At 37.9% G+C, this 27,539-nt stretch overlaps 1 protein-coding gene across 1 annotated transcript in view; it reads right to left on the bottom strand.

The window, feature by feature from the left end:
* The window catches only part of LOC133643557 (guanine nucleotide-binding protein G(s) subunit alpha-like), a 108,593-nt gene that overhangs the window by 64,079 nt on the left and 16,975 nt on the right, over positions 1-27,539 (bottom strand). Inside the window, exons 2-4 of the mRNA XM_062038199.1 lie at positions 17,341-17,413; positions 3,976-4,030; positions 3,767-3,886 (exon numbers count right to left, since the gene is read on the bottom strand). Coding sequence (XP_061894183.1) covers positions 3,767-3,886; positions 3,976-4,030; positions 17,341-17,413 — 248 coding nt within the window. The remainder of the gene's footprint in view (positions 1-3,766; positions 3,887-3,975; positions 4,031-17,340; positions 17,414-27,539) is intronic.

The following is a 27,539-nucleotide window of genomic DNA, read 5'->3' as shown; positions in this document are numbered from 1 at the left end:
ATGGCTGCCATTTTTTGTGGCATTGTTTTTTTATTATTTAGGAAATATATTATTATATCTCCTAAATGAAAAAAACATCTTGCAATATGCATTTTCTTGCGTTTCGATAATTCCAGACGCGTGAATGCACTGCTGTGTTGTGAGGGTGACCGCCTCCCTGCAGTATGCTAAAAATAGTTTCTGTTGCCTGTACATTATGATTCTATATTGGCAAAAAGGTGGTACAAATGATAGATGTGTGCTGCTTGCTCAACAACATTGCAAACAGTTTGGAGAGCATAACATGAATGTGGAAGGAAATGAGTGTCTCCATGGGCACATAATGCCCCTAGTACACGCAAAAAATATAATTTAAAAAGGGGTCATATTATTATTTACGATACCTGTAGCGGTGTTGGCGTGTTCACCATGATGTCATTGTATAATTTGCTATGACGATATGGTTTTCTTTAAAAAGGCTCCAAAAATGTGTACAAACCGTATTTTACGCACTATAAGGCGCACCGGATTATAAGGCGCACTTTCAATGAATGGCCTATTTTAAAACTTTGTTCATATATAAGGCGCACCGCATTATAAGGTGCATAGAATAGACGCTACAGTAGAGGCTGGGGTTACGTAATGCATCCCGTAGTTGCGAGACCTGTTGTGGCTCAATATTGGTCCATACATAAGGCGCACCGGATTATAAGGCAGTGCACTGTCAGCTTTTGAGAAAATTTGAGGTTTTTAGGTGCGCCTTATAGTGCGGAAAATACGGTACATTTAAAAACTAATCTGTAGTAACAATTAGTATTAACATATTTTCTATATTATTTTGTTCTATTTTCAATTGTTGCTGCTAATTGTACAATGTACTTTGTTGAGAAGTTTTCAAGTGTCTAGAGACTTTTAGTGAGTTTTACTTTATTAAAAAAGACTAGCATCAAATCTAGCATCTTTTTCTAGTGTTCTTATAAAATGTACTCGTGTTTCGAGACTACTTCTGTCCCTCAATGTCTGCGACAAACAGCGAGAGCTGCAGCCAGCTGACATCCAACTTGCCTTGCGCAGCTTGGACTTTCTCTCATTAAAAGCCGCCGCTGTACTCTTAATATTTCTACATTTTGTAGATCGTTGTCCGTGGGTATCTCTAGCATATATTAAAGGACGTTCACATTACAGATATGCTGCCTCCGCTGCAGATAAACCTGTGCATATGGCCTTCGTCACCCCAACATCCCATTTCGGCAGCACTGTTCTGGTGGTCAAAGTTGGTTTTTTTCGGCGTCCAAATTTCTATTCAATAGTGCGCAAATAATATATATCCATTCATACTGCACCGACCTGATGGTGGTAATGTTTTATGTCCGTGTGGTTTTCCCCCGATTGCAAACACACCATCCGTGCCTGAAAGTGGATTAACGCAGAATGAGGAAGTATTGTTGTGTGTCTGGGGAAGCACAGAGACGGAAGTGTGTGCACGGGAGGGAATACCAATTGGAATTAGGACGGTTGTTAGCATAAGATTGGCAATAAAAGTTAAAAATAGCTTAAGACTTAAGGCTACATTACATTATTATACTGTGATTTATTTTCACGTAAAAAACACTTATTTTTAATGTGTGGCGCCTTTAATTTTGCTGTGGCGGCTTGCCACGATCAATTACATTAAGGGAAAACCCGAACTTCCTTGTAGTTGGTTCAAATGTTTTATAGATTTTGTTAACGGACCATCTTCAAGCCGCTTTCTGACTGTATCTTCAGAAAGCACCGTTTTGTGGGCGGTCTCATTTACATATTTAGAGGCCAAGCACCCCTTCGACTGCCTCTCAGTCCCATCAGCCATGTTGTAGTTTTTAGCGCTTCCATAGCGAGGCAACTGACAGATATAAGTTCAAACAATACGCTACTTTGTATTACAAGTGGGAACAGTGGAGGATGCATGTCCATGAACGAGCCAGTCTGCCCCACAAAAAAAGGATAGAGAAAAATAAAGAACTTATTGAGTACAGCTTTGGACTACAATTGAAGGAAAAATGGCGGACTTACACAAAGCTCCTACAGCAAACCTTTACCATATATGGAGATATCTGCTTTATTGTTTTGCATAATACTGCACCACTTTTGGACTTGTTTTGCAATTGTACACACCGTTTTAGTAGATCACACCAGGGTTTCCCACACATTCAATTATTTGTGGCGGCCCGCCACGAAAGAATTATGTCCGCCACAAATACAAAAAAAATAAAATAAAAAAAAAATAAAAATAAAAAATAAATAAATATATATATATTTTTTTTTTTGTCCTCTCCAGCTTCTCAGGCAAATCATATAGTTGATGTAGATGCCCATATCGGCTGTTCAGATTTACTTTACAAAAGAGAAGTGTAGGATACTTCTCTTGTTGCCTTATTTGTATTTGACTTTATTAAATGCATTTATATTAGACACACAACATGTGTGTATAACAAAGGGTGCAAAGTCTGCAGGCAGTAGGAAACACATGGTTAAGTGTAGGGAGTAAAACTGATGGCAGTCTAAAGTTCAAGATTTTTGGAGCTCTTTGTTCAGTGGATCAGATGTTTGATGAAGCTTTGTGTCTATCTACCACCACTACTGTTTTCTGTTTATTTGTTACTGACTGTGGCAGGACACCTCTGCCTCTGTTTCACTTTATGTTGCTGGTAAATAATATGGTTGTAGTAGTAGGCTAAAGTTAAATTATTTAGTATGCACTAATTAAAGGGGCAGAGCTTTGAGACATTTTAGCTTTTATATTTTATAAGATATATTTTTTGTAAGAACCACAATTAATAAATATATTTCAGTGAATAACTTATTGTTCAAATCTGTATATAAATATGTACATAAAGTGTTGTAATTATATTGTAAAATGGATGGATGGATGGACGTTTAAAACAAAACTGTTATTATTAATTAGTAAGTATATATTTTTTGAGCCTTTTTAGAGAAAATCAAATCATTGTAGTAAATTATGCAAATTACTCGATGATGTCATGGTGACCGCGCCCATAGCCACGCCCCCACCGCCACAGGTATCTTGGCAGTTTATGGGAAACACTGCACACACAACATGCAATTTTAGTTTTAGACCTTAGTAGCTCAGGCACAAAGACTCTAAACAATCCACAAAATCAAAGCTCACGTACAATTTGTCACAGACACATGTTCGCAAATTGCGTATGTTAACCACCAGCTGACACATTAGAAATAAACACAAAAGCTCTAAATAATCCATCAAAACAAAGCTTACGTCACATGTTCATAAACTATGTACGTTATTAATGATAACCACCACCTTGCACAACACAAATAATCACAAAGACTGAGTAATCCACAAATATCAAAGCCCTTGTACGCTTGGTCACATGATCGCAAACAACATTATGTTATAAATGATCACCACCACCTTGTTTAATAAAAGTATTCAAAACAATCCACAAATTAAGGAACATTGTAGCACTAAAATGCTGTAAAATGAAGCTCAAATAGTGTAGACAGCAACACCATTCGTCTTTTCAGATTTATGCCACCAACTAAATGGACTGAATGATCGCAGGTTAGAGTCTTGCTGTACGAAGGAAAAACTAAATGGACGAATGATCACAGGTTAGAGTCTTGCTGTACACATTGCGACCGAACGCAGCACATTACTCTCCCCCAAACTGATACCAATTTGTCATTTTTTTTAAGAACGGGAGAGGCCATTGTTGTATTATGGATGTAAGTGCGTCAGACATTTCAAGGATTTGCCATAACTTACCGTGGAAAACTCGAAATCCTTCTGGTTGATTTGATTTTGGACATAGTCGATGCGGGTCTTGTTAGCAGGGCAGGCCAGCTGGCACGGCGGCGTGAGCGTACTCATGGCGGACACAATGGTCTGGATGGAGAGAGCAGAGTTTGTCTCGTAAGAAAATGTTGTCCATGTTGACAAACACACCCAATGAATAATAGTGGAAGATGTGTTACCTCTATAGCTTCTTTAATGTTGTTTTTAATGTCGTTAATTTTCTGTTTTTTCTCCCTGTGAACAACAAACAAACAATCAGATGGTCACGATCAGTCAATTTGCTCCAATTTTGAGAGAAAAGACACTTAAGCGCTCACTTTTGAAACCCTGGCTAGATAAGCCGGACCACTTTACATAAAAAAAAAACAGGCTTTGCTACACATCTTTAAATAAAGCCTGGAGTTCCTTCAGTCAGCATTAGCATTAGCATTGCAGCTGACATAGCTATTCGAGGAACTTTATTGTCATACCAGCACAAATGAGACACATGAGATGATACAAAATGTAGTACCCAAGGTCCCAGATTTACCCAAAAGAGTACCACAAGAATGATAGTGTGTACAGTGGAAATAATTTACCGTATTTTTCGGAGTATAAGTCGCTCCGGAGTATAAGTTGCACCGGCCGAAAATGCATAATAAAGAAGGGAAAAACATATATAAGTCGCACTGGAGTATAAGTCCCATTTTTTGGTTAAATTTATTTGATAAAACCCAACACCAAGAATAGACATTTGATAGGCAATTTCAAATAAATAAAGAATAGTGAACAACAGGCTGAATAAGTGTACGTTATATGAGGCATAAATAACCAACTGAGAACGTGCCTGGTATGTTAACGTAACATATTATGGTAAGAGTCATTCAAATAACTATAACATATAGAACATGCTATACGTTTACCAAACAATCTGTCACTCCTAATCGCTAAATCCCATGAAATCTTATACGTCTAGTCTCTTACGTGAATGAGCTAAATAATATGATTTGATATTTTACGCTAATGTGTTAATAATTTCACACATAAGTCGCTCCTGAGTATAAGTCGCACCCCTGGCCAAACTATGAAAAAAACTGCGATTTATACTCTGAATAATACGGTAACTAGAATAGGATAATAATAGAGTAGGTTATAAATAAAAAATAACAGTATAAACAGAATGGATTGTGATCCTGCAATGCAAATAGAATGTTAAAAAATGACAGCAAACCAAACCAAATAAAAGCCCAGTTCAGCACAGTTAGGACAAGTGTGCAAGTTATATTATAATTAGTTGCTGTCAAATGATTTTTTTTTTTTTTTACCAGATTAATCGTACTTTTGAATTTGGTTTAATCATAATCAATCACTTGCTTGCATAATTTAAATAATTTTTGGAAAGGCCCCAATATTTTGACACAAATACCATTTTATTGTCAGATTGTCATTCAGGAACATTTTTTAAAAAGTATTACTTGAATGGGCGCCATTTAATTGCTCAAAACTTGGTAACAGCTTTATTGAAAGTCCCATTTGGGTGTATTTTGAAGTGAAACCAGCGAGCACAACAGCTGGAGTCTCGTCCTTTATCCAGTGGTGTGCCGTCAGGGCCAGCAAGGCCTTCTCTACTGGCCTAACATAACAAGAGATCATGATCATAATTAAAGATAAAAGTATTTTTTTATTTACTTTCCCTAAAAATCTAAAAGTATTCATTATTCTCTTCGTGTCATAATTATGCTCCTTCCAATGCTTTTGTTTCTAGTTTAGAGTTTGTATCCAATCAGAATTCAGTTAGCTTATGTTGCCATGCTGTACCAAAACTGCCCGGGTCCTTCAGAATCAACAATGCGGGCGTCTGTGCACTGTAAGTGAACGGACACATGGAGGTGATAGACAATTGCGATAGCCAATCAGATCACGAGTTGTTGTCAATAAGGCCTTCTAGCTGGCCTAACGCTGTGATTGGATACTCACTTGGAAGTCCCAAGTGAGTATCCAATCACAAGTTGCGAAAACAGGAAGTGGCCATACGAGCCATAAAAAGCCACAGAAAACTCACCGGTACAATAACCCCGAAGATAAAGTGTTTGTCTTACACCTAGTAATCCGCTGTGGACAGACGAAGCCAAGCAATGCAGGTTTAGTGAGCGGTGCGCGCTACTGCGAAGGAAATACATTTTTGGCAGGCAATCACATTTTGGCACAACACCGGCGGCTAGGGGTGTAACGGTACGAGTATTTGCATTGAACCGTTTCGGTACGGGGGCTTAGGCTCGGTCCGGAGGTGTACCGAACGAGTTTCCACACGGACATATTAAGTAGCGTACTGCACGTTGTGTAAACAATGTTGAGACACTTGTGATTTAGGGCTATATAAATAAACATTGATTGATTGATTGATTGATACACCGAGGCACAACACACGGCATGCTAGCAGCTAACGGGCTACGATAGACTGACCATACATCCTCTTTTCACCGGACATGTCCTCTTTTGCGGAGCTGTCAGGGTTTCTTAAATGCCTCAAATGTCCGGCATTTTGAGTTAAGGTTGCGTGTATTTTCAATGTACGTTCAGGGCTAAGAAGGGGTTAAAAACAAAACAAATTGTGCGCACAGCAGCATTCGTGAGGGAGGGAGCGAGAGAGTTATGATAAACGCGCATGCATCGCCAGGCTCTGCTTTTTATCGATATATTTATCAGATTTAATTTTTTATTATTTATAGCAGGGGTGGCAAAAGTGTGCCCCGGAGGCCATTTGCGTCCCACAGCTAATGTTTTAAAGGCCCACGGCACATTCTAAAAATACTATTAAAATAAACAAAAACATAACAAAAGAGAAATAAAAAAAGCTTAAAGGTTAAATGTAATTTAGAAAAAGTTGAAATGTTGACTAATAAAACAAAGCTGTTTTTTTTCTTTCAAACTGTCATTGCTCAAAACATAATATTGAATCAAAATCAATGTTATGATGAATTATTGACCTATCCAAGGTTCCGATTACTTCACATCAAATATTCCACTAAGAAAAATATTTTTGGTGGAAGATTTTGCAAATTTGGTAAATAAATAACCCCAAAATTTATATTTTGTTGTTTTCTTACTGTACTGAAAATGAACCAAACCGTGACCTTTAAACCGTGGTATGTACCGAACGGAAAATTTTTGTGTACCGTTACACCCCTACCGGCGGCGAAATGGTTTGCCCGCCACTTTCACACGAATCAACCGACTACGACGGTACCACTGGCTTATACGGCGTACGATGGTTTCTACAAATTGTCAGTTCAAATATTTTATTTCTTTATTTTTTCATGTTTCATTTGTTTTATACAATTATTTTACATACATAAATTACGGTACTTGTATACTTCTATATATTTTTATATTACGGTATTTTGAGAGGTGAAGTCGGACTAAAGTAGGACATCACTGAAGGCCTAGGTGAGAAACGCACGGCCCGCCACTGCCTTTATCTATGCACTGACGTATGTTACATTGTGGCATGTGATATATGGCTTGAGTTCCAGTGTATGTAGGAAAGGGAAAAAAAAGGGAATAAAGTGCACAATAGCGCTTTATGAGGAGACACACCATGTTGGAGACAGGCCCAGACAACACAGCTCAGGGGTCACCAACCTTTTTGAAACCAAGAGCTACTTCTTGGGTACTGATTAATGCGAAGGGCTACCATTTTGATACACACTTAAATAAATTGCCGAAAATAGCCAATTTGCTCAATTTACCTTTAACTCTATGTTATTATTAATAATTAATGATATTTACACTTAATTGAACGGTTTAAAAGAGGAGAAAACACAAAAAAAATGACAGTAAAATTTTGAAACATAGTTTCGACTCTTTAAAATTCAAAATTCAACCGAAAAAAAGAAGAGAAAAACTAGCTAATTCGAATCTTCTTGAAAAAATAAAAAATAAAATTTATGGAACATCATTAGTCATTTTTCCTGACTAAGATTAATTTTAGAATTTTGATGACATGTTTTAAATAGGTTAAAATACAATCTGCACTTTGTTAGAATATATAACAAATTGGACCAAGCTATATTTCTAACAAAGACAAATCATTATTTCTTCTATTTTTTCCAGAACAAAATTTTTAAAAGAAAGTCAAAAGACTTTGAAATAAGATTTAAATTTGATTCTACAGATTTTCTAGATTTGCCAGAATAATTTTTGGGAATTTTAATCATAATAAGTTTGAAGAAATATTTCACAAATATTCTTTGTCGAAAAAACAGAAGCTAAAATGAAGAATTAAATTTAAAAAAAATTATTATTCTTTACAATAACAAAAATAAATGTACTTGAATATTGATTTAAATTGTCAGGAAAGAAGAGGAAGGAATTTAAAAGGTAAAAAGGTATATGTGTTTAAAAATCCTAAAATCCTTTTTAAGGTTGTATTTTTTCTCTAAAATTGTCTTTCTGAAAGTTATAAAAGGCAAAGTAAAAAAAAATATGAATTTATTTAAACAAGTGAAGACCAAGTCTTTAAAATATTTTCTTGGATTTTCAAATTCTATTTGAGTTTTGTCTCTCTTAGAATTAAAAATGTCGGGCAAAGCGAGACCAGCTTGCTAGTAAATAAATAAAATTTAAAAAAATAGAGGCAGCTCACTGGTAAGTGCTGCTATTTGAGCTATTTTTAGAACAGGCCAGCGGGTCCTTACGGGCTACCTGGTGCCCGCGGGCACCGCGTTGGTGACCCCTGACACAGCTCATTACGGTGTATTTGTCACGTCGGACTCTTGTTATATGACAATGAGACATTAATAATAGTAATCATAATAACAATAATAATGATGCATCGCCAGGCCGGGGCATGTGAAGGCGCTGTGAGGGCCGACACATGATTAAGCCCAGCCTTTCAAAGAAAAAAAAACTATCAAAAATAGAAAAATGTGACTTGTCTTTGCCCTGCATCCACTGGGGTTCAAGTTTTAAGAAACTCACAAGACAAGGGGGGAGATGATTTGACCCGCAGCCATGTTTGTTGGAAAACTGAAATAAATAACACTTTCTTCTTGGGATATGCCAGCTTTTGACTGATTTACTCCAAAACACTTGACTTGAAGGGATCATGAGATGCAAAATCAGATGTTTTTGCCTGTCGGCACCTGTTTTTGTATACTTGGGATCCCCTTAAGTGTCGAAAATGTGAAATCAAACCATGGAGACATTGAGGATATATTTATAAAACAATCTTGCCTTGCTCCAATTATGTTGTATTCACCGGACGTCACGTCCGGCTCATTAAATATGTGAGACTCGAAGTGGTGGGCCAGCGAGTGTCTGTTGTCATAGCGTTCCGGGTGGCATTGACTTTTCTCAAAGAAAAATGTCCGATGCTTGTGCTGTTTTAGGCCAGTGGTTTTCAACCTTTTTTGAGCCAAGGCACATTTTTTTCATTGAAAAAATCCCGAAGCACACCACCAGCAGAAGACATTAAAAAATGGAACCTAGCAGCCGATATTGACAGTAAAAAGTAGTTCTCACAATTGTTGGATATGAATTCAAACCATAACCAAGCATGCATCACTATAGCTCTTGTCTCAAAGTAGGTGTACTGTCACCACCTGTCACATCACGCTGTGACTTATTTTGAGGTTTTTGGTGTTTTCCTGTGTGTAGTGTTTTAGCTCTTGTCTTGCGCTCCTATTTTGTTGTTGATTGTCATGTCAGCTTTGTGGACGCCGTCTGCTGCTCCACGCGCTGTAAGTTTTTGCTGTCGTCCAGCATTCATTTTTTGTTTACTTTGCAGCCAGTTCAGTTTTGGTTTCGTTTTGCATAGCTTTCCTTAAGCTTCAATGCCTTTTCTTAGCGGCACTAGCCTTTTGTTTATTTTTGGTTTAAGCGTTAGATACCTTTTTACCTGCACACTGCCTCCCACTGTCGTCTAAATATTGGGATCACAACAAATCATGTTTCCGACACTACCTGCTGCCACCTACTGCTATGGAAGAGTATTACACGGTTACTCTGCCGATCTCTAGACAGCACAGACACTCAACAACGGCACATTTGCGGATTATAATTACTGGTTTGCAAAAAATATTTTTTAACCCAATTAGGTGAAATTACATAATCTCCCACGGCACACCAAACAATATCTCACGGTACAATATGTGTGCCGTGGCACAGTGGTTGAAAAACACTGTTTTAGGCTGTTGGAACAGTTCAAAACGCGAAAAGGATAAGTTTCCTCAGAATTCCACCCGAATGCAGCTGAGATAAGCTCCTGCACCGCCCGCGACCGGGGACAAGCGGTAGAAAAATGGATGGATGGATGTTTGTATTTCATCTTGTTTCGGATTTATTTTATTAAAGGCAACAATCATAAACAGCACATACATAACATTGACATTTATAGTTATATTTTGGTAAAGATGTACACCTGACATCCACTGGAAGGATACCAAGTACAAAAGCGTATCTAGTCGATACTACTACTGTATGATTACATCGATATTTTTTAGCATCACAAAATCTTTTTCCGTTTAAAAAAAATGTATATTATGTTTATAAACTCAGTAATTATGTCCCTGGACACATGAGGACTTTGAATATGACCAATGTATGATCCTGTAACGACTTGATATCGGATTGATACCTAAATTTGTGGTATCATCCAAAATTAATGTAAAGTATCAAACAACAGAAGTATAAGTGATTATTACATTTTAACAAAAGTGTAGATAGAACATGTTAAAACAGAAAATAACCCGATATTAACAGTAAATGAACAAGTAGATTAATAATTCATTTTCTACCGCTTGTCCTTAATAATTTTGACAAAATAATAGAATGGAAAATGACACAATATGTTACTGCATATGTCAGCAGCTAAATTAAGAGCCTTTGTTTGCTTACTTACTACTGAAAGACAAATTGTCTTGTATGTTCACTATTTTATTCAAGGACAAACTTGCAATAAGAAACATATGAAGAAACATAATTTTTTGTGGTCCCTCTATTTAGAAAAGTATTGAAAAGTACCAAAATGAATTTTGATACCGGTACCAAAATATTGGTATCGGGACAACACTAGTATGTACAATGTAACGGTACGTCCAGTAACAATAAACTGACAAATGTAACACATAATGCTTTATTCTTGCACGGATAGTTGTTTCAAATAGGGAGACAGACATAATAATAACACATAGCATGTATATTTATAGCTATATGGACTGAATGGCGTTGGAAGAGAAAACTAATAAACTAACGTGTCAGACTCTAGCTCATTCATGTACGTACGGTTGTATGCTAAAATTATCCGCTGCTGCCAGTTTTAGTAAGAAGAGCGTATAGTTGAAATTTATGGTACTTGTCGGTATAAATACGGAAGTATACCGCTAAAACTACAACATGGCTGAAGGGGTAGAGAGGGGAATGAGGCCTGTATTGCCTTTCAAAATGGCTCATTTTCAGAGACACTCAGAAAGCGGCTAATAAAATGTATGCAAATTGTGGACCATGGCACCACCATTACATGTGTTGAAGAGCACAAGGAAGTGTTTTAGATGCAGATTGAAAATCATAATATGACCCTTTTAAATGTCAACGTGACAAGCCTGCCTGTTACCTTAAAAGAAGATAACATTGTGCTGGCTTTTTCATGAAGATGCTACGTTACATAATCATAATGACAGTGTTTCCTGTACAGTCGTCTGTTCCAGACCTGACCGCAGTAAGTGAGTTTTCTCAAAGTAGGAATTCTTATTCATGAATAGAATATTTTTATAGTTAGAGCATAAAAAACAGTTTAGAACATTCTAAATACGTTTAACATGATTAGAGAACTCTAGACATGAAATACCACGCAAATAGCCACATTGAAATTGGTTTTACCCAACATAGTAGACATAATAATAGAAAATAATACATATCAGACAAAAGTAAGACATTCTGTTAATGTTGTCGATACCAAAATGTATTTTGATACTTTTCAAAATAAAGGGCACTTGTTAAAATAACATTATTGGCTTTATTTTAACAACAAATCTTACGGTACATTAAACATATGTTTCTTATTGCAAGTTTGTCCTTAAATAAAAAAGTGAACATACAAGACAACTTGTCTTTTAGTAGTAATTAAACAAACAAAAGCTCCTAATTAGTCTGCTGACATATGCAGTAACACATTGTGTCATTTTCCATTCTATTATTTTGTCAAAATGATTAAGAACAAGCGGTAGAAAATTGATTATTAATCTACTTGTTCATTTACTGTTAATATCTGCTTACTTTCTCTTTTAACATGTTCTATCTACACTTCTGTTAAAATGTAATAATCACTTATTCTTCTGTTGTTTGGATGCTTTACATTAGTTTTGGATGATACCACAAATGTGGGTATCAATCTGATACCACAAATGTGGGTATCAATCTGATACCAAGTAGTTACAGGATCATACATTGGTCATATTCAAAGTCCTCATGTGTCCAGGGACATATTTCCTGAGTTTATAAACATAATATAATTTTTTTTTTTAAACGTGATGCTAAAAAATATCGATGTAATCAAAGTAGTATCAACTAGATACGCTCCTGTACTTGGTATCATTACAGTGGATGTCAGGAGTAGATCCACCCAGGGCATTTGTTTACATTCATGAACTGCGTCATTAGCGGTGACGGCGGTGAGCTACGGTGTGGAGTGAAGCATGTTTAGCTATTCCTCGTCCTGCAGGGATGATACTTGTAAGAAACTTACTTTATTTGTCGCCATGGAGGCGAGGATTAGTGATTTAGAAGTAGCTAAAACACTGCAGACTGCGGATGGACTTTAGCCGCTAGCTAAAGTGTTATAACTTCACCTATATCTTTAGTTTTTAAGCCAAAATGCATCCGTTCTCCCTTTTCTGTCGACACACATTGTCTGTTTGTTAGTACTCTGTGATTGTGCGCTGCCGAACATGCTCGTCTGCTCGTGAACCAGCAATGACACGACGTGACGACGATGGGGGGCGGGGGACCGGTACTTTTTAGAGGCGTTATAGTACCGAATATGATTAATTAGTAACACGGTACTATATTAATACCGGTATACCATACAACCCTACATTCTGTACAGTAATACTGATTGACTCTTACGCAAAAACCCACACACACACAAACAGTTCTTAAACACAACCATTAACCTGTGAAAAAGTCTGATAATCATAATGCTTTGCCAAAAACATGAAAAAATTTGCTTAAATATGCATATTTTTCACTAATAATAAGCCATCGTCAGACGGGAAACAGCGAGAACCAAGATATGATTTTTGAAATAAATACATTTTGAAAAACGACAGTTGAGTGAAGCCGTAAAATTCGAAGCGCGGAGTGGCGAGGGACGAATGTACATGCATTAATGTGTGACGCCGGCAATAGGGTGACATTTCCCCTATGATGTAGCTGGTTTATCCTGCTAAAAGGTATAGTTGTGTGTGTTCAAGTTAAAAGGGTCATATTATGATTTTCTTTCCTACATTTTAAAACTACAGTCAGTATGTCACGGTATCAAAATCTCACTTTACAATATTATCACGGTACTAAGGCCACGGTATGATATTATTGTGGTAAATGTATAAAAAAAAAAAAAAGACTTAAAAAGGCCACAGTGTGTAAATGTTTAAGATAACAAACTTACTATAATTGGACACAAACATTTATTTATTATCTATTACGACACTTACATGTGTTTTTAAAGGCCTACTGAAATGAATTTTTTTTATTCAAACGGGAATAGCAGATCCATTCTATGTGTCATACTTGATCATTTCGCGATATTGCCATATTTTTGCTGAAAGGATTTAGTAGAGAAAATCGACGATAAAGTTTGCAACTTTTGCTCGCTGATAAAAAAGCCTTGCCTGTACCGGAAGTAGCGTGACGTCACAGGAGGTAATATTCCTCACAATTTTCCTTTGTTTACAATGGAGCAAGAGAGATTCGGAGCGACAAAGCGACGATTACCCCATTAATTTGAGCAAGGATGAAAGATTCGTGGATGAGGAACGTTAGAGTGAAGAACTAGAGGCAGTGCAGGACGTATCTTTTTTCGCTCTGACCGTAACTTAGGTACAAGCTGGCTAATTGGATTCCACACTCTCTCCTTTTTCTATTGTGGATCACGGATTTGTATTTTAAACCACCTCGGATACTATATCCTCTTGAAAATGAGAGTCGAGCACGCGAAATGGACATTCACAGTGACTTTTATCTCCACGACAATACATCGGTGACACACTTAGCTACTGAGCTAACGTGATAGCATCGTTCTCAAATGCAGATAGAAACAAAATACATAAATCCCTGACTGGAAGGATAGACAGAAGATCAACAATACTATTAAACCATGTACATGTAACTACACGGTTAATAATTCTCAGCCTGGTAAAGCTTAACAATGCTGTTGCTAACGACGCTAAGGCTAACTTAGCAACCGGACCTCACAGAGCTATGATAAAAACATTAGCGCTCCACCTACGCCAGCCAGCCCTCATCTGCTCCTCAACAGCCGTGCTCACCTGCGTTCCAGCGATCGACGGCGCGACAAAGGACTTCATCCGTGGGTTTGGCGGCTAGCATCGGCTAGGCGTCTGCTATCAGGGTAAGTAGTCCTTGTTGTGTTGCTACAGCCAGCCGCTAATACACCGATCGATCCCACCTACAACGTTCTTCTTTGCGGCCTCCATTGTTCATTAAACAAATTGCAAAAGATTCACCAACACAGATGTCCAGAATACTGTGGAATTTTGTCGAAGAAAACAGAGCTCTGTGTATTGTGTCCAAACACTTCCGTGGACCTCGCGACGTCACGCGCATACGTCATCCTCCAAAGGCGTTTTGAACCGGAAGTTCCCCGGGAAATTTAAAATTGCACTTTATAAGTTAACCCGGCCGTATTGGCATGTGTTGCAATGTTAAGATTTCATCATTGATATATAAACTATCAGACTGCGTGGTCGGTAGTAGTGGCTTTCAGTAGGCCTTTAAGTGCAAAGAATAGTGCTGGAACCGCCACTGTGACAAGCAAATATATAAAAAAAAAACGTTATTATAGTTGAGTGTCTTTAAAGTAACAATGTAAACATCTTGTGTAACAAATGTAAAACCATAGTGTTCGCTTTCGTGTCTTTCAACTTTTACTTTCTGAGAAGCAGTGTCCTCTGCAGTGGACATCAGTTTGGACAATGCAGTTTCTCAGAAATGTTAACTCACAATTCAACTTTTAATAATGTAAAATACCTCACAAATTGATGTGTAGCTTTGCTGGCTTCAAATATATATTTCCCTTGGCGCTAGGTGCCTTGACCGAGTCTGTTTTGGCTTGGAACGCTCAAGATGAACGTGGTGTTTTCGTCAGGGTTTGTTTGTGTTACGGTCCCGATACCGTCATATGTCACGGCATTATTGTGAATATTTTGAAATTTTACGGTTTCTACAATACCGTTACATCCTTATTCAAAACACTTCCTTGTGGTCTACATAACATGGAATGGTGGTTCTTTAGTGGTTAATGGTGCCTTCACATATGTGTAAGTTAGCCATGCCTTGGGCACTAATACACCCCCATACCATCACAGATGCTGGCTTTTCAATTTTGCGTCTATAACAATCCGGATGGTTCTTTTCCTCTTTGTTCCTGAGGACACGACATCCACAGTTTCCAAAAACATTTTGAAATGTGGACTCTTCAGACCACAGAACACTTTTCCACTTTGCATCAGTCCATCTTAGATGAGCTCGGGCCCAGCGAAGCCGGCGGCGTTTCTGGGTGTTGTTGATAAATGGCTTTCGCTTTGCATAGTAGAGTTTTAACTTGCACTTACAGATGTAGCGACGAACTGTAGTTATTAACAGTGGTTTTCTGAAGTGTTCCTGAGCCCATGTGGTGATATCCTTTACACGCTGATGTCGCTTTTTGATGCAGTACCGCCTGAGGGATCGAAGGTCTGTAATATCGCTTACGTGCAGTGATTTTTCCAGATTCTCTGAACCTTTTGATGATATTACGGACCGTAGATGGTGAAATCCCTAAATTCCTTGCAATAGCTGGTTGAGAGAAATGTTGTTCTTAAACTGTTTGACAATTTGCTCAAGTATTTGTTTAAAACGTGGTGACACTCGCCCCATCCTTGTTTGTAAATGACTGAGCATTTCATGGAAGCTGCTTTTATACCCAATCATGGCACCCACCTGTTACCAGTTAGCCTGTTCACCTGTGGGATGTTCCAAATAAGTGTTTAATGAGCATTCCTCAACTTTCTCAGTCTTTTTTGCCACTTGTGCCAGCTTTTTTTAAAAACATGTTGCAGGCATCAAATTCCAAATGAGCTAATATTTGCAAAACTTAACAAAGTTTTCCAGTTCGAACGTTAAGTATCTTATCTTTGCAGTCTATTCAATTGAACATACTGTAGGTTGAAAAGGATTTGCAAATCATTGTATTTGGTTTTTATTTACGATTTACACAACGTGCCAACTTCACTGGTTTTGGGTTTGTACATTCTATTGTTCTTGTGGTACTTATTGGGATAAATCTGCCACCCTGGGTACTAATATTTGTGCCATCTGATGAGTTCTGGTAGGTCAAAGTTTCCTGAGTCCTGAATCATTGCCCATTATGCAAATTAAACAATGACATCATCACGTCACACAGACACCGACAAATACATTACAGTCCTGTGGGAAACACGGAATAATTACTTGTAAACATACAGTACAGCAAATGTAGCATATATTCTGTCATTTTTAAGCAAAATCTTATGGGAAAAATGATAAATCCCTGGGATTTCAGCTCAGTGATTTTATTTTTGTCTTTTCAAAAGTGTGACAACAAACAACAATAGAAGGTCAATATAATAAGAGCAATATAATTCATGTGAGTGTGAATGTTGTCTGTCTATCTCTGTTGGCCTTGCGATGAGGTGGCGACTTGTCCAGGGTGTACCCCGCCTTCCGCCCGAATGCAGCTGAGATAGGCTCCAGCACCCCCCGCGACCCCAAAAGGGACAAGCAGTAGAAAATGGAAGGATGGAAGTTGATATTACCAAGCAAATGTCACCATAAAGTAGGTGATAGTTTTATTGTAATTTGGTTTTATTATACGCTTGTTAACTTCTCTTTACACTTGATAAACGCTCTCAACTATTTCTTCACACAATTTGAGCCTGTCACTAATTACCATTTAATGAAACATCGCATTATTTTTATCCGAAAAAAAGAGTGTGTCGCCTTTGCTCGTGATAAATCTATCATCACTTGACACCTCGACAGATTTACAGACCAATCAGATAAGAAAATGAATGTGAAATGTTATCACACCTCAAATATTTGCTTTTAAATGTCACAGTGCTTCAGCTCGGTAGTCATGCGATTTGCTGATGACGTCACGTGACAGGTTAAAGTCGTGTTACAAAGTTTCCCTTTGCTGACAAATCCCTTCAGTTGTTGATAAGTCCTAAAAGCTCAGTGCATCATTCCCGGAAAATCAGCTGTGAGACACGCGGAGGACATCAAAACACAACTTTTGAATTGCAACTCACTCTGCGTTGAAGCCATTGACGTGCAATATTCGCATCTGCTTGACTATCGTGCTTTTCCCGGATTCGCCAGCCCCTGAAAAACACAAGATGGAGAAGTTGAGAGCAGAAAGACTTAAGGCGTCATCAGGATGCTTGCAGCCACAGGGGACACAGATTAATGCACGGAAGACGGTATTTAGACCTAAAACGTTCACACGCCGACGAAAATTTGATACGAGCGTAGCATGTAGCGCCAACAAGTGGTCTGGCATGTGTACTACAGTATGCTACGGTCATTTCTACCGGCTTGTACAAACACAGGAAAAAAGCCCCTATAATGGCTACATTCTTGTCGCTTAATCAAAGTGAAAAATCTAAGACATATAACCTGTTTGGATAACACTGTTCCACATTCCTTTAACAAATACATTGGGTATGCATCGTAACACCGAACTGAATTCCCAGGTGTGTCATGCATTTAATCGGTGACGAAGGTAAAGTATTCGCCGTGAAGGTCATGGCTAGCAACAGTGATAGATTTGTTGGGTAACACTTAGCCTCAGGTGAAATACGTATTTTCCCCATCGCTATTTGCAGAGTGCGGTGGTTGTTTTATAAGTCCTAATGTAGAAATAAAATAAACCCTTTAAAAAACAGCAAAGAATCTAGACCAAAAAAAAAAAAAAAAACCTAGAAATATTAGAAGAAATCTGTTAATTTTCATTTTCAGTGTACCATATTTTTCGGATTATATATCGCGATTTATACTCTGGAGCGATTTATGTGTGAAATTATCAAATAATATTATTTATCTCATTCACGTAAGAGACTAGGCCAGGGGTCGGCAATCCAAAATGTTGAAGGAGCCATATTGGACCAAAAATACAAAAACAAATCTGTCTGGAGCCGCAAAAAAAATTAAAAGCCATATTACATACAGATAGTGTGTCATGAGATATAAATTGAATTAAGATGACTTAAAGGAAACTAAATTACCTCAAATATACCTACAAATGAGGCATAATGCTGCAATATGTACATATAGTTAGCCTAAATAGCATGTTAGCATCGATTAGCTTGCAGTCATGCAGTGACCAAATATGTCTGATTAGCACTCCACACAAGTCAATAACATCAACAAAACTCACCTTTGTGCATTCATGCACAACATTAAAAGTTTGGTGGACAAAATAAGACAGTGGCATAAAACACGTCCTAGAAAGTCGGAGAAAGTTATACTTGTAAACAAACTACGGTGAGTTCAAGGACCGCCAAAATTAGTAGGACAAAACGGCGCTCGCCAAATACTCAAATCAGTGAAGCATGTTTAATATAAACAGTGTGCTTTATAACAATTAGGGAGGTTTGCGTCATGTTTGTCCTCCTACAGAAACCATATTAAAACAAAAACTTTTTTTTTTTTCCCTCATCTTTTTCCATTTTTCATACATTTTTAAAAAAGCTCCAGAGAGCCACTAGGACGGCGCTAAAGAGCCACATGCGGCTCTAGAGCCGCGGGTTGCCGACCCCTGGACTAGGCGTATATCAGCAATCGTCACACACACGTCAACCAATAAAAATTTGGCGGGGGCGGGTCATGGCGGAAGTGCATCGTGAAATAAAAAATGCTACCTGCTACTACTTCCGTACCTATGAAAATTGGTCATTTCAACATTGGCGGTAACTTATAAAAACTGAGAAGGGCTGAACAAAAATGGCACCGATTGTTTGGTAAATGTATAGCATGTTCTATATGTTATAGTGATTTGAATGACTCTTACCATAATATGTTACGGTAACATACCAGGCACGTTATTTATGCGTCATATAACGTAAACTTATTCAGCCTGTTGTTCATTATTCTTTATTTATTTTAAATTGCCTTTCAAATGTCTATTCTTGGTGTTGGATTTTATCAAATAAATTTCCCCCAAAAGTGCGACTTATACTATAGTGCGACTTATATATGTTTTTTTCCTTCTTTATTATGCGTTTTCGGCCGGTGCGATTTATACTCCGGAGCGATTTATAATCCGAAAAATACGGTATACAAGTGAATTTCGCGCATGAGATATTGGAACAACAGCCTTCGCAACATTTCTTGGTCAACCAAGGAAAATACATTTTGCATAGAGGCTTTTTTTCTCCAACCATTCATACATTTTTGGGAGAAAGTTTCGATGCCGTCATGCTCCATCTAAAAGCAGAATTTTCGACAGGGTTTGAGAGTTCAGAGAGAATGGGACTGTGCAAAATCTTCGACCTAAAGTTCTGAGGGACACCCTTTCTGGTCGTAGGGTGAATTCTAGGACAAAGTACATTGATGCTGTACGAGACTCAGCGGGGTCCGAAGAAATCACTTAAACCGGGGATCAGCAACCCAACCAATCTTTAGTGCCCATCCCTAGAGTATTTTTAAAAAAGGTGTGAAAGTGAAAAAATATGGGGGGAAATAACATTTTTGTTTTAGTATGTTTTTTGTTTGAGGACAAACACGACACAAACCTTCCCAATGGTTAGAAAGCCCACTGTTTAATATGTTTGTGTGTATGCTTCACTGATAAGAGTATTTGGTGAACGTCGTTTTGCTCTACTAATTTCGGCGGTTCTAGAACTCACCGTAGTGTGGACTGTGACGCAACAGTTTACATGTAAAATCACTCCTCCTTTGTCTCATTTTGTCCACCAAACGTTTTATGCTGTGCATGAATGCACAAAGGTGAGCTTTGTTGATGTTATTGACTTGTTGGAGTGCTAATCAGGCATATTTGGTTACTGCATGACTGCAAGCTAATCAATGCGAACATGCTATTTAGGCTAGCTGTATGTACATATTGCATCATTATGCCTCGTTTGTAGGTATATTTGAGCTCATTTATTTCCTTTACTTTTATCCTCTTTGTATAAAATTTAGTTTTGCATGTCTCATGACACATTATCTGTATGTAATATTGGCTGCATTTCAGATAGTTCTTTGTGTGCCATGTTGTTCCAGACCACAGCAAACATTACCTAGCTTGCCAAAGATTGTAATAAATCTATTAAAAGAAGACAGCCTTAACCTGGACACACACATATATATACCTTTGGCCATTAAAAGCCAGTCATTTCCAGGAGTTATCTCACCTTCTGGGTAGCCTCTGATTTACTAAAGGTTTCTAATGTTGTAAAAATGTGTAGAATAAATGATAAATTTCAACATTTCTGTCAACGAAGATTTGCTTCAGCCTGCGACACAATTTTGATAGTAGGCTAATATAGCGAATATAAACACTTACATCATGTGTTGTCTTTATTATAACACTTATATAAGACTTTTAAAGTAATTTTGATAGTAGGTTATTATAGTTCTTAAAGACACTTACATCATGTGTTGTCTTCATTCTAACACTTATATAAGACTTTTAAAGTAATTTTGATAGTAGGTTAATATAGCTAATATAGACACGTCATGTGTTGCCTTCATTATAAGACTTACATCAGACTTTTCATTTTTTTGTGGCTCCAGACAGATTTGTTTTTTGTATTTTTGGTCCAATACGGCATTTTCAACGTTTTGGGTTGCCGACCCCTGACTTAAACCAACAAACTCACAATCTGGGAATCTATTTGTTTTTGTGGCGTGTCCTTAAGGTGTCATGTTATGATTTTTTCCCTGGATTTAAAACACTACTTTGTGGTCTACGTAACATGTAATGGTGGTTCTTCGGTCAAAATATTGCATATATTATGTCTTACAGATCGCCTTGAAGACGCTTTCTGTCCGTCTCTTCAGGATGCGCCGTTTTGTGGGCTGGTCTTATATACATGCCTCCATTTTGACTGCGTCTTCTCCACCTCAGCCACGTTGTAGTTTTTAGCACATCAATATTGAGTCGGCTGACCGATATAAGTTCGAACTATCCGCTACTTTGCATTAGAAATGGCAAGAGCGGAGGATGCATGTGCATGTACGAGCCAGTCTGCACCACAACAAGAGGGTAGAGAAGAAGAAGAAACTTATTGACTACAACGTCGGACTACAATGGCGGACTCGCGCAAAGCTAGTCATTGTAAAACTTTACCATTAATGGCGATATCCGCTGACGTCACCAATAAGAAAACGTCACAAACCGAGCAAATTCCAAACAGTTCATTTGGAGGAAGTATGAAGGAAGACAAAATTGTTTTATAAATATCTCTGACATTCCTCCATGGTTTTAATTTTACATTTTTAGGACTTATGCAGATCCCTAATACACAAAAACAGGTACCAATCGGTAAGAAAAGTTTGTTTTGCATAATAGGTGCCCTTTAAATCAGGTCTTCATTTGTATCCTTACTAGGGCTGCAACAACTAATCGATTCAATTGATTAAAATCGATTATAAAAATAGTTGGCGATTAATTTATGCTATTGGGGGCGGCATGGCGTAGTGGGTAGAGCGCCCGTGTCAGAAACCTGAGGGTTGCAGGTTCGCTCCCCGCCTCTTACCATGCCGTTGTGTCCTTGGGCAGGACACTTTACCCTTGCCCCCGGTGCCGCTCACACCGGTGAATGAATGTTGAATGAATGATAGGTGGTGGTCGGAGGGGCCGTAGGCGCAAATTGGCAGCCACGCTTCCGTCAGTCTACCCCAGGGCAGCTGTGGCTACGAAAGTAGCTTACCACCACCAGGTGTGAATGAATGATGGGTTTTTAACATGTAAAGCGACTTTGGGTACTTAGAAAAGCGCTATATAAATCCCAGGTATTATTATGCGCAGAGGCAATTTTTTTAATTTAAATGTTATTTTTATTTTTTTATAAACCTTTATTTATAAACTGCAACATGTACAAACAGCTGAGAAACAATAATCAAAATAAGTATGGCTCCAGTATGCTGTTTTTTTTCAATAAAATACTGGAAAGGATAAAAATTTAGTTTGTCTCTTTTATCCGATTATTAATCGACTAATCGAAGTAATAATCGACAGATTAATCGATTATCAAATTAATCGTTAGTTGCAGCCCTAATCCTTACCAGATCCAAATTAAGCAAAAATTTACAGAGGCAGACTTGGACAAACGTAAAACCATTTGGAGCATATTTGGGAAAGAACATGACATATTTATGCAAAGCCACCTGGTAAAAACGTTGGGGAACGATCGTACACAGACCGAACTGTAAATGTCAGCAAGAAATTTGCTGAAAATGTACAGACTAAATGACCATTTTTTTGTATTTTTCTTTGAAAATTACATATACATGTGTCATTGCCTATCTATTGTATTGGGACGTGACTTCTTCCCGGAAGTGAAAGAAATTGGTGGTCAACCAAGCCAAGATGGCTGTTGTGCGGCAAGAAGTGCGCAAACTATCTGAGTATGCAAGGGACCTGGATCTTCCTGCAAAAAGCAGATACCAGCAAAACATCTAACTATGCAATGGAATAGATCCCTACATTTGATCAAAAAAAGATTTGTCGGTGAAGTTCCCAGATATATCGAACTATCTTGTGCTCCAGACACCATTTTGCACGACAAAACAGATGACAACTTGGAAAAGCATGGAAGTCTACAACTTGCGTGTGTGGCTGTGTCAAGGACATTGGTATCAAGACTCTTCCGGATAAATATGCATAGTTTTTGCTCGAGGAAGGTTGCATTTTATGATTTAACTGCGCGTCTACAGCCATCTTAGTAGTTGTCGTTGTTGCACGAGCTGCTTACGAGTAGGCATGTTTTTCCCCGTCTTTATCAAAAATATAACTATAGATGTCAACATTGTGTATGCACTGAAAACTTCATATCTGATTGCTGCCTTTGGTAAACGCTTAACTCTTTTAGGTTTTGCTTACAGTTGCTTTCTTTTATTTAGACTCCCCGAGTTGGTGCCTATTGAAATACTCGTAGCTAACATGTGTTTAGGAAATATAGATAATATCAAGATAATACTTAAATGGAAAATAATAACCGTTAAAAGTATATCAAATAAATCTTTACCGAAGTGATCACTGCAAACCCGTGCGTTCTTCGACTGTGCTTCGTTGCTCTGAAGTGCGTGCTACTTTTCACGTTGTCGTTTGGTAAAAACTTGCAGTTTCGCCCTTCTTGATTACCTCTCCAAGGACTCTGAATAAACGTTTATCCCTTTTGCGATTTTTCTTTAAGAAAGGCTAAATGGGGCCTAGCACCCATAGAGAACAGACACTGGCTTGACGGCCGCGCATATTTAATGAGCCAGACGTGAGCCGGACGTGACGTCGTGTAAATCCAAGCAATAGTACGATGACACGACGATGACCCCATTTAGACCGTACTCTGCTGGCATAAAAGCAAACAAATCCTGCCTTGCGGTCTGCGCTAGGAGTTTGTAATAGGACTAAATATTTGCGCTATAAAAAAAACGCAAAATAAGGAGTTAGAGCAGATGTTTCAAACCTCTGGAATAAGCCTCATGAGGATTTAGTAAGTAAAAAATACCAACTTTGTCATTTTGTTTACTAAATTCGCAAACCGTTTTTTAAAATAATGGCTGCTTGTGTCCGTGCGTCCTTCACAAACTATACTTTTTTACTAAAATGACTTAACCGTCATTGAAACCACCGATTTAAACTCAAACAGGTAGGGATGTAACGGTACACAAACATTTTGGTTCGGTACGTACCTCGGTTTAAAGGTCACGGTTCGGTTCATTTTGGGTACAGTAAGAAAACAACAAAATGTAAATGTTTTGGTTATTTATTTACCAAATTTGCAAAATCTTCCACCAAAAATATTTTTCTTAGTGGAATATTTGATGTGAAGTAATCGGAACCTTGGATAGGTCAATAATTCATAATAACATTGATTTTGATTCAATATTATGTTTTGAGCAATGACAGTTTGAAAGAAAAAAAAACGGCTTTGTTTTATTAGTCAACGTTGCGACTTTTTCTAAATTACATTTAACCTTTAAGCTTTTTTATTTCACTTTTGTTATGTTTTTGTTTATTTTAATAGTATTTTTAGAATGTGCCGTGGGCCTTTAAAACATTAGATGTTGGCCGCAAATGGCACACTTTTGACACCCCTGCTATAGATAATAAAAAATTAAATCTGATAAATCTATGGATAAAAAGCAGAGCCTGGCGACCCATGCACGTTTATCATAACTCTCTCTCTCTGTCTCTGCCCCTCCCTCACGAATGCTGCTGCGCGCACAATTTGTTTTGTTTTTAACCCCTTCTTAACCCTGAACGTACATTGAAAATACACGCAACCCTAACTCAAAATACCGGACATTTGAGGCATTTAAGAAACTCCAACCGGACAGCCCCGCAAAAGAGGACATGTCCGGTGAAAAGAGGACGTATGGTCAGTCTATCGTAGCCCGTTAGCTGTTAGCATGCCGTGTGCTGTGCCTCGGTGTGCATTGTTTACACAACATGCGGTACGCTACTTAATATGTCCGTGTGGAAACTCGTTCGGCACACCTTCGAACCGAACCGAAACCCCCATACCGAAACGGTTCAATACAAATACACGTACCGTTACACCCCTACAAGCAGGTAATCAACACACTACACGTCTTGATGCCAACATGATCTACTGTGAAAGTAAGACGCGCTTCCGTCCTGCGGTTTAGGTTGATAGGTGGTCAATTCTGGGATCAGTTTCAGATTAAGGCTGAACGACAAAGCCGTTAGCCGACGAATCCCCTAAAAGTACAACAACTGGTTACTTTTGCACTTATACTCCTGCCAGAATAGCAGGACTTCATCCTGGGCCTCAAGGCAAATGTCGCGAACAAGTGTTTTCTCAAACCTTCCAAAAGGAAAAATCATGGCTGAAACTCAGGAGCACTGTGATGTTTTTATGGACCGGCTGCAATAGAAAAAAACTTGTCAAAGAGCCTCCTCATGAAAGGGACAAACTGCTGTTTTTTAAACATATATTGGAAAATATTCCAGTCAAAGACCTTCTAAATCAGGGGCTCTTAACCTTTTTAACCTACAACAGCCTGGGGCCCACTCAAATATTTACAACGAATTAGTCATCTTACTCTTAAATTGTGATCATATTTAATATTAATATCTAACCTACTTACAGTTTAACGGGATAAACCTTGTCAAATGCTATGAAGCCATGCGTTACCAGGCTGCTTAGAAAAATTATTTCTAACCAGATATACTGTACTGCAGTGTTTTTCAACCTTTTTTGAGCCAAGGCACATTTTTTTCGTTGAAAAAATGCGGAGGCACACCACCAGCAGAAATCATTAAAAAACAAAACTCAGTTGACAGTAAAAAGTTGTTGTCGCAAGTGTTGGATACGACTTTAAACCATAACCAAGTATGCATCACTATAGCTCTTGTCTCAAAGTAGGTGCACTGTCACCACCTGTCACATCACACCCTGACTTATTTGGAGTTTTTCGCTGTTTTCTTGTGTGTGGTGTTTTAGTTCTTGTCTTGTGCTCCTATTTTGGTGGATTTTTCTTTTTTTTGGTATTTTCCTGTAGCAGTTTCATGTCTTCCTTTGAGCGATATTTCCCGCATCTACCGTATTTTTCTGATTATAAATCGCAGTTTTTTTCATAGTTTGGCATAGGTGCAACTTATACTCAGGAGCGACTTATGTGTGAATTTATTAACACATTACCATAAAATATAGCGACGTACCGAGGAAGTGGCGTATTGTCTACCTTTGGATTTGGCAGAGTTGTTTAGAAGCGACACAGAGGAAGAAGATTTCATGGGATTTAGCGATTAGGAGTTACAGACAGATTGTTTGGTAAACGTATAGCATGTTCTATATGTTATAGTTATTTGAATGACTCTTACCATAATATGTTACTTTAACATACCAGGCACGTTCTCAGTTTGTTATTTATGCGTCATATAACGTACACTTATTCCGCCTGTTGTTCACTATTCTTTATTTTATTCAAATTGCCTTTCATATGTCTATTCTTGGTGTTAGATTTTATCAAATAAATTTCCCCAAAAAATGCGAGTTATACTCTAGTGCGACTTATATATGTTTTTTTTTTCCTTCTTTATTATGCATTTTCGGCCGGTGCGATTTATACTCCGGAGCGACTTATTACCCGAAAAATACGGTACTTTGTTTTAGCAATCAACAATATTTCAGTTGTTTTTATCCTTCTCTGTGTGGACATTGTTGATTGTCATGTCATATTCGAATGTACTTTGTGGACGTCGTCTTTGCTCCACACGCTGTAAGTCTTTGCTGTCGTCCAGCATTCTGTTTTTGTTTACTTTGTAGCCAGTTCAGTTTTAGTTTCGTTCTGCATCGCCTTCCCTAAGCTTCAATGCCTTTTCTTAGGGGCACTCACCTTTTGTTTATTTTTGGTTTAAGCATTAGACACCTTTTTACCTGCATGCTGCCTCCCGCTGTTTCTGACATCTACAAAGCAATTGTCTACCGGCTGCCACCTACTGATATGGAAGAGTATTACACAGTTACTCTGCCGAGCTCTAGACAGCACCGAGACTCAACAACAACACATAATTTGCAGACTATAATTACTGGTTTGCAAAAAATATTTTTAACCCAAATAAGTGAAATTAGATAATTTCCCACGGCACACAAGACTGTATCTCACGGCACACTAGTGGTTGAAAAACACTGCTGTACTGCATAAGTAGGGGCTCATAAATAACTGACAATTCTTCTTTACATTGTGCTGAAATATATAAACTAAATTAATAATGAATATGTTTCTTAACTAATCTGTCAATAAAATTAAAGTGCAAATGAAAATACAGCTTCACCACTTTAGTCGTAATTGTTACGCTTAAGAAACTTCTCTATGATTTCAGCTGCGGTGTTTTTGTTTGATATTGTCATTACTGCCACAAGTGGTGGAAAAGTGTATTGCAACTGACTAATGGTGCGGCCCATACGAATGACAGCTGAGAAATAGATATTTTTTGGCGCCCCAACAATGGTTAAGAAACACTGCTCTATATGACAAAAGCGCTGATTTTAGAATCTACTAAAAATAACCTAGTCAAAGAATTTCTAAATGCAGGAAAACTTTCTAATTTTTTGGTACTTACTACAACATTTTTTGTCAAAGATCCTCGACATGACAGAAACATTCTGCGGTTTTGGGTGATAAAAGACAAACAATAGGAGTAAAAGCTTGTATATTACAGGAGGACTCTCCTACAAAAATACTAGTCAAAGATCCTCTGTTTAACAGAAACGTTGTGCTATTTTCAAGGCCTGGCAGCATAAACAGTCAAAGA

Source organism: Entelurus aequoreus, linkage group LG26 (assembly GCF_033978785.1).
Source record: "Entelurus aequoreus isolate RoL-2023_Sb linkage group LG26, RoL_Eaeq_v1.1, whole genome shotgun sequence".
NCBI lineage: Eukaryota > Metazoa > Chordata > Actinopteri > Syngnathiformes > Syngnathidae > Entelurus > Entelurus aequoreus.
This window is presented reverse-complemented; position numbering and strand designations above follow the sequence as displayed.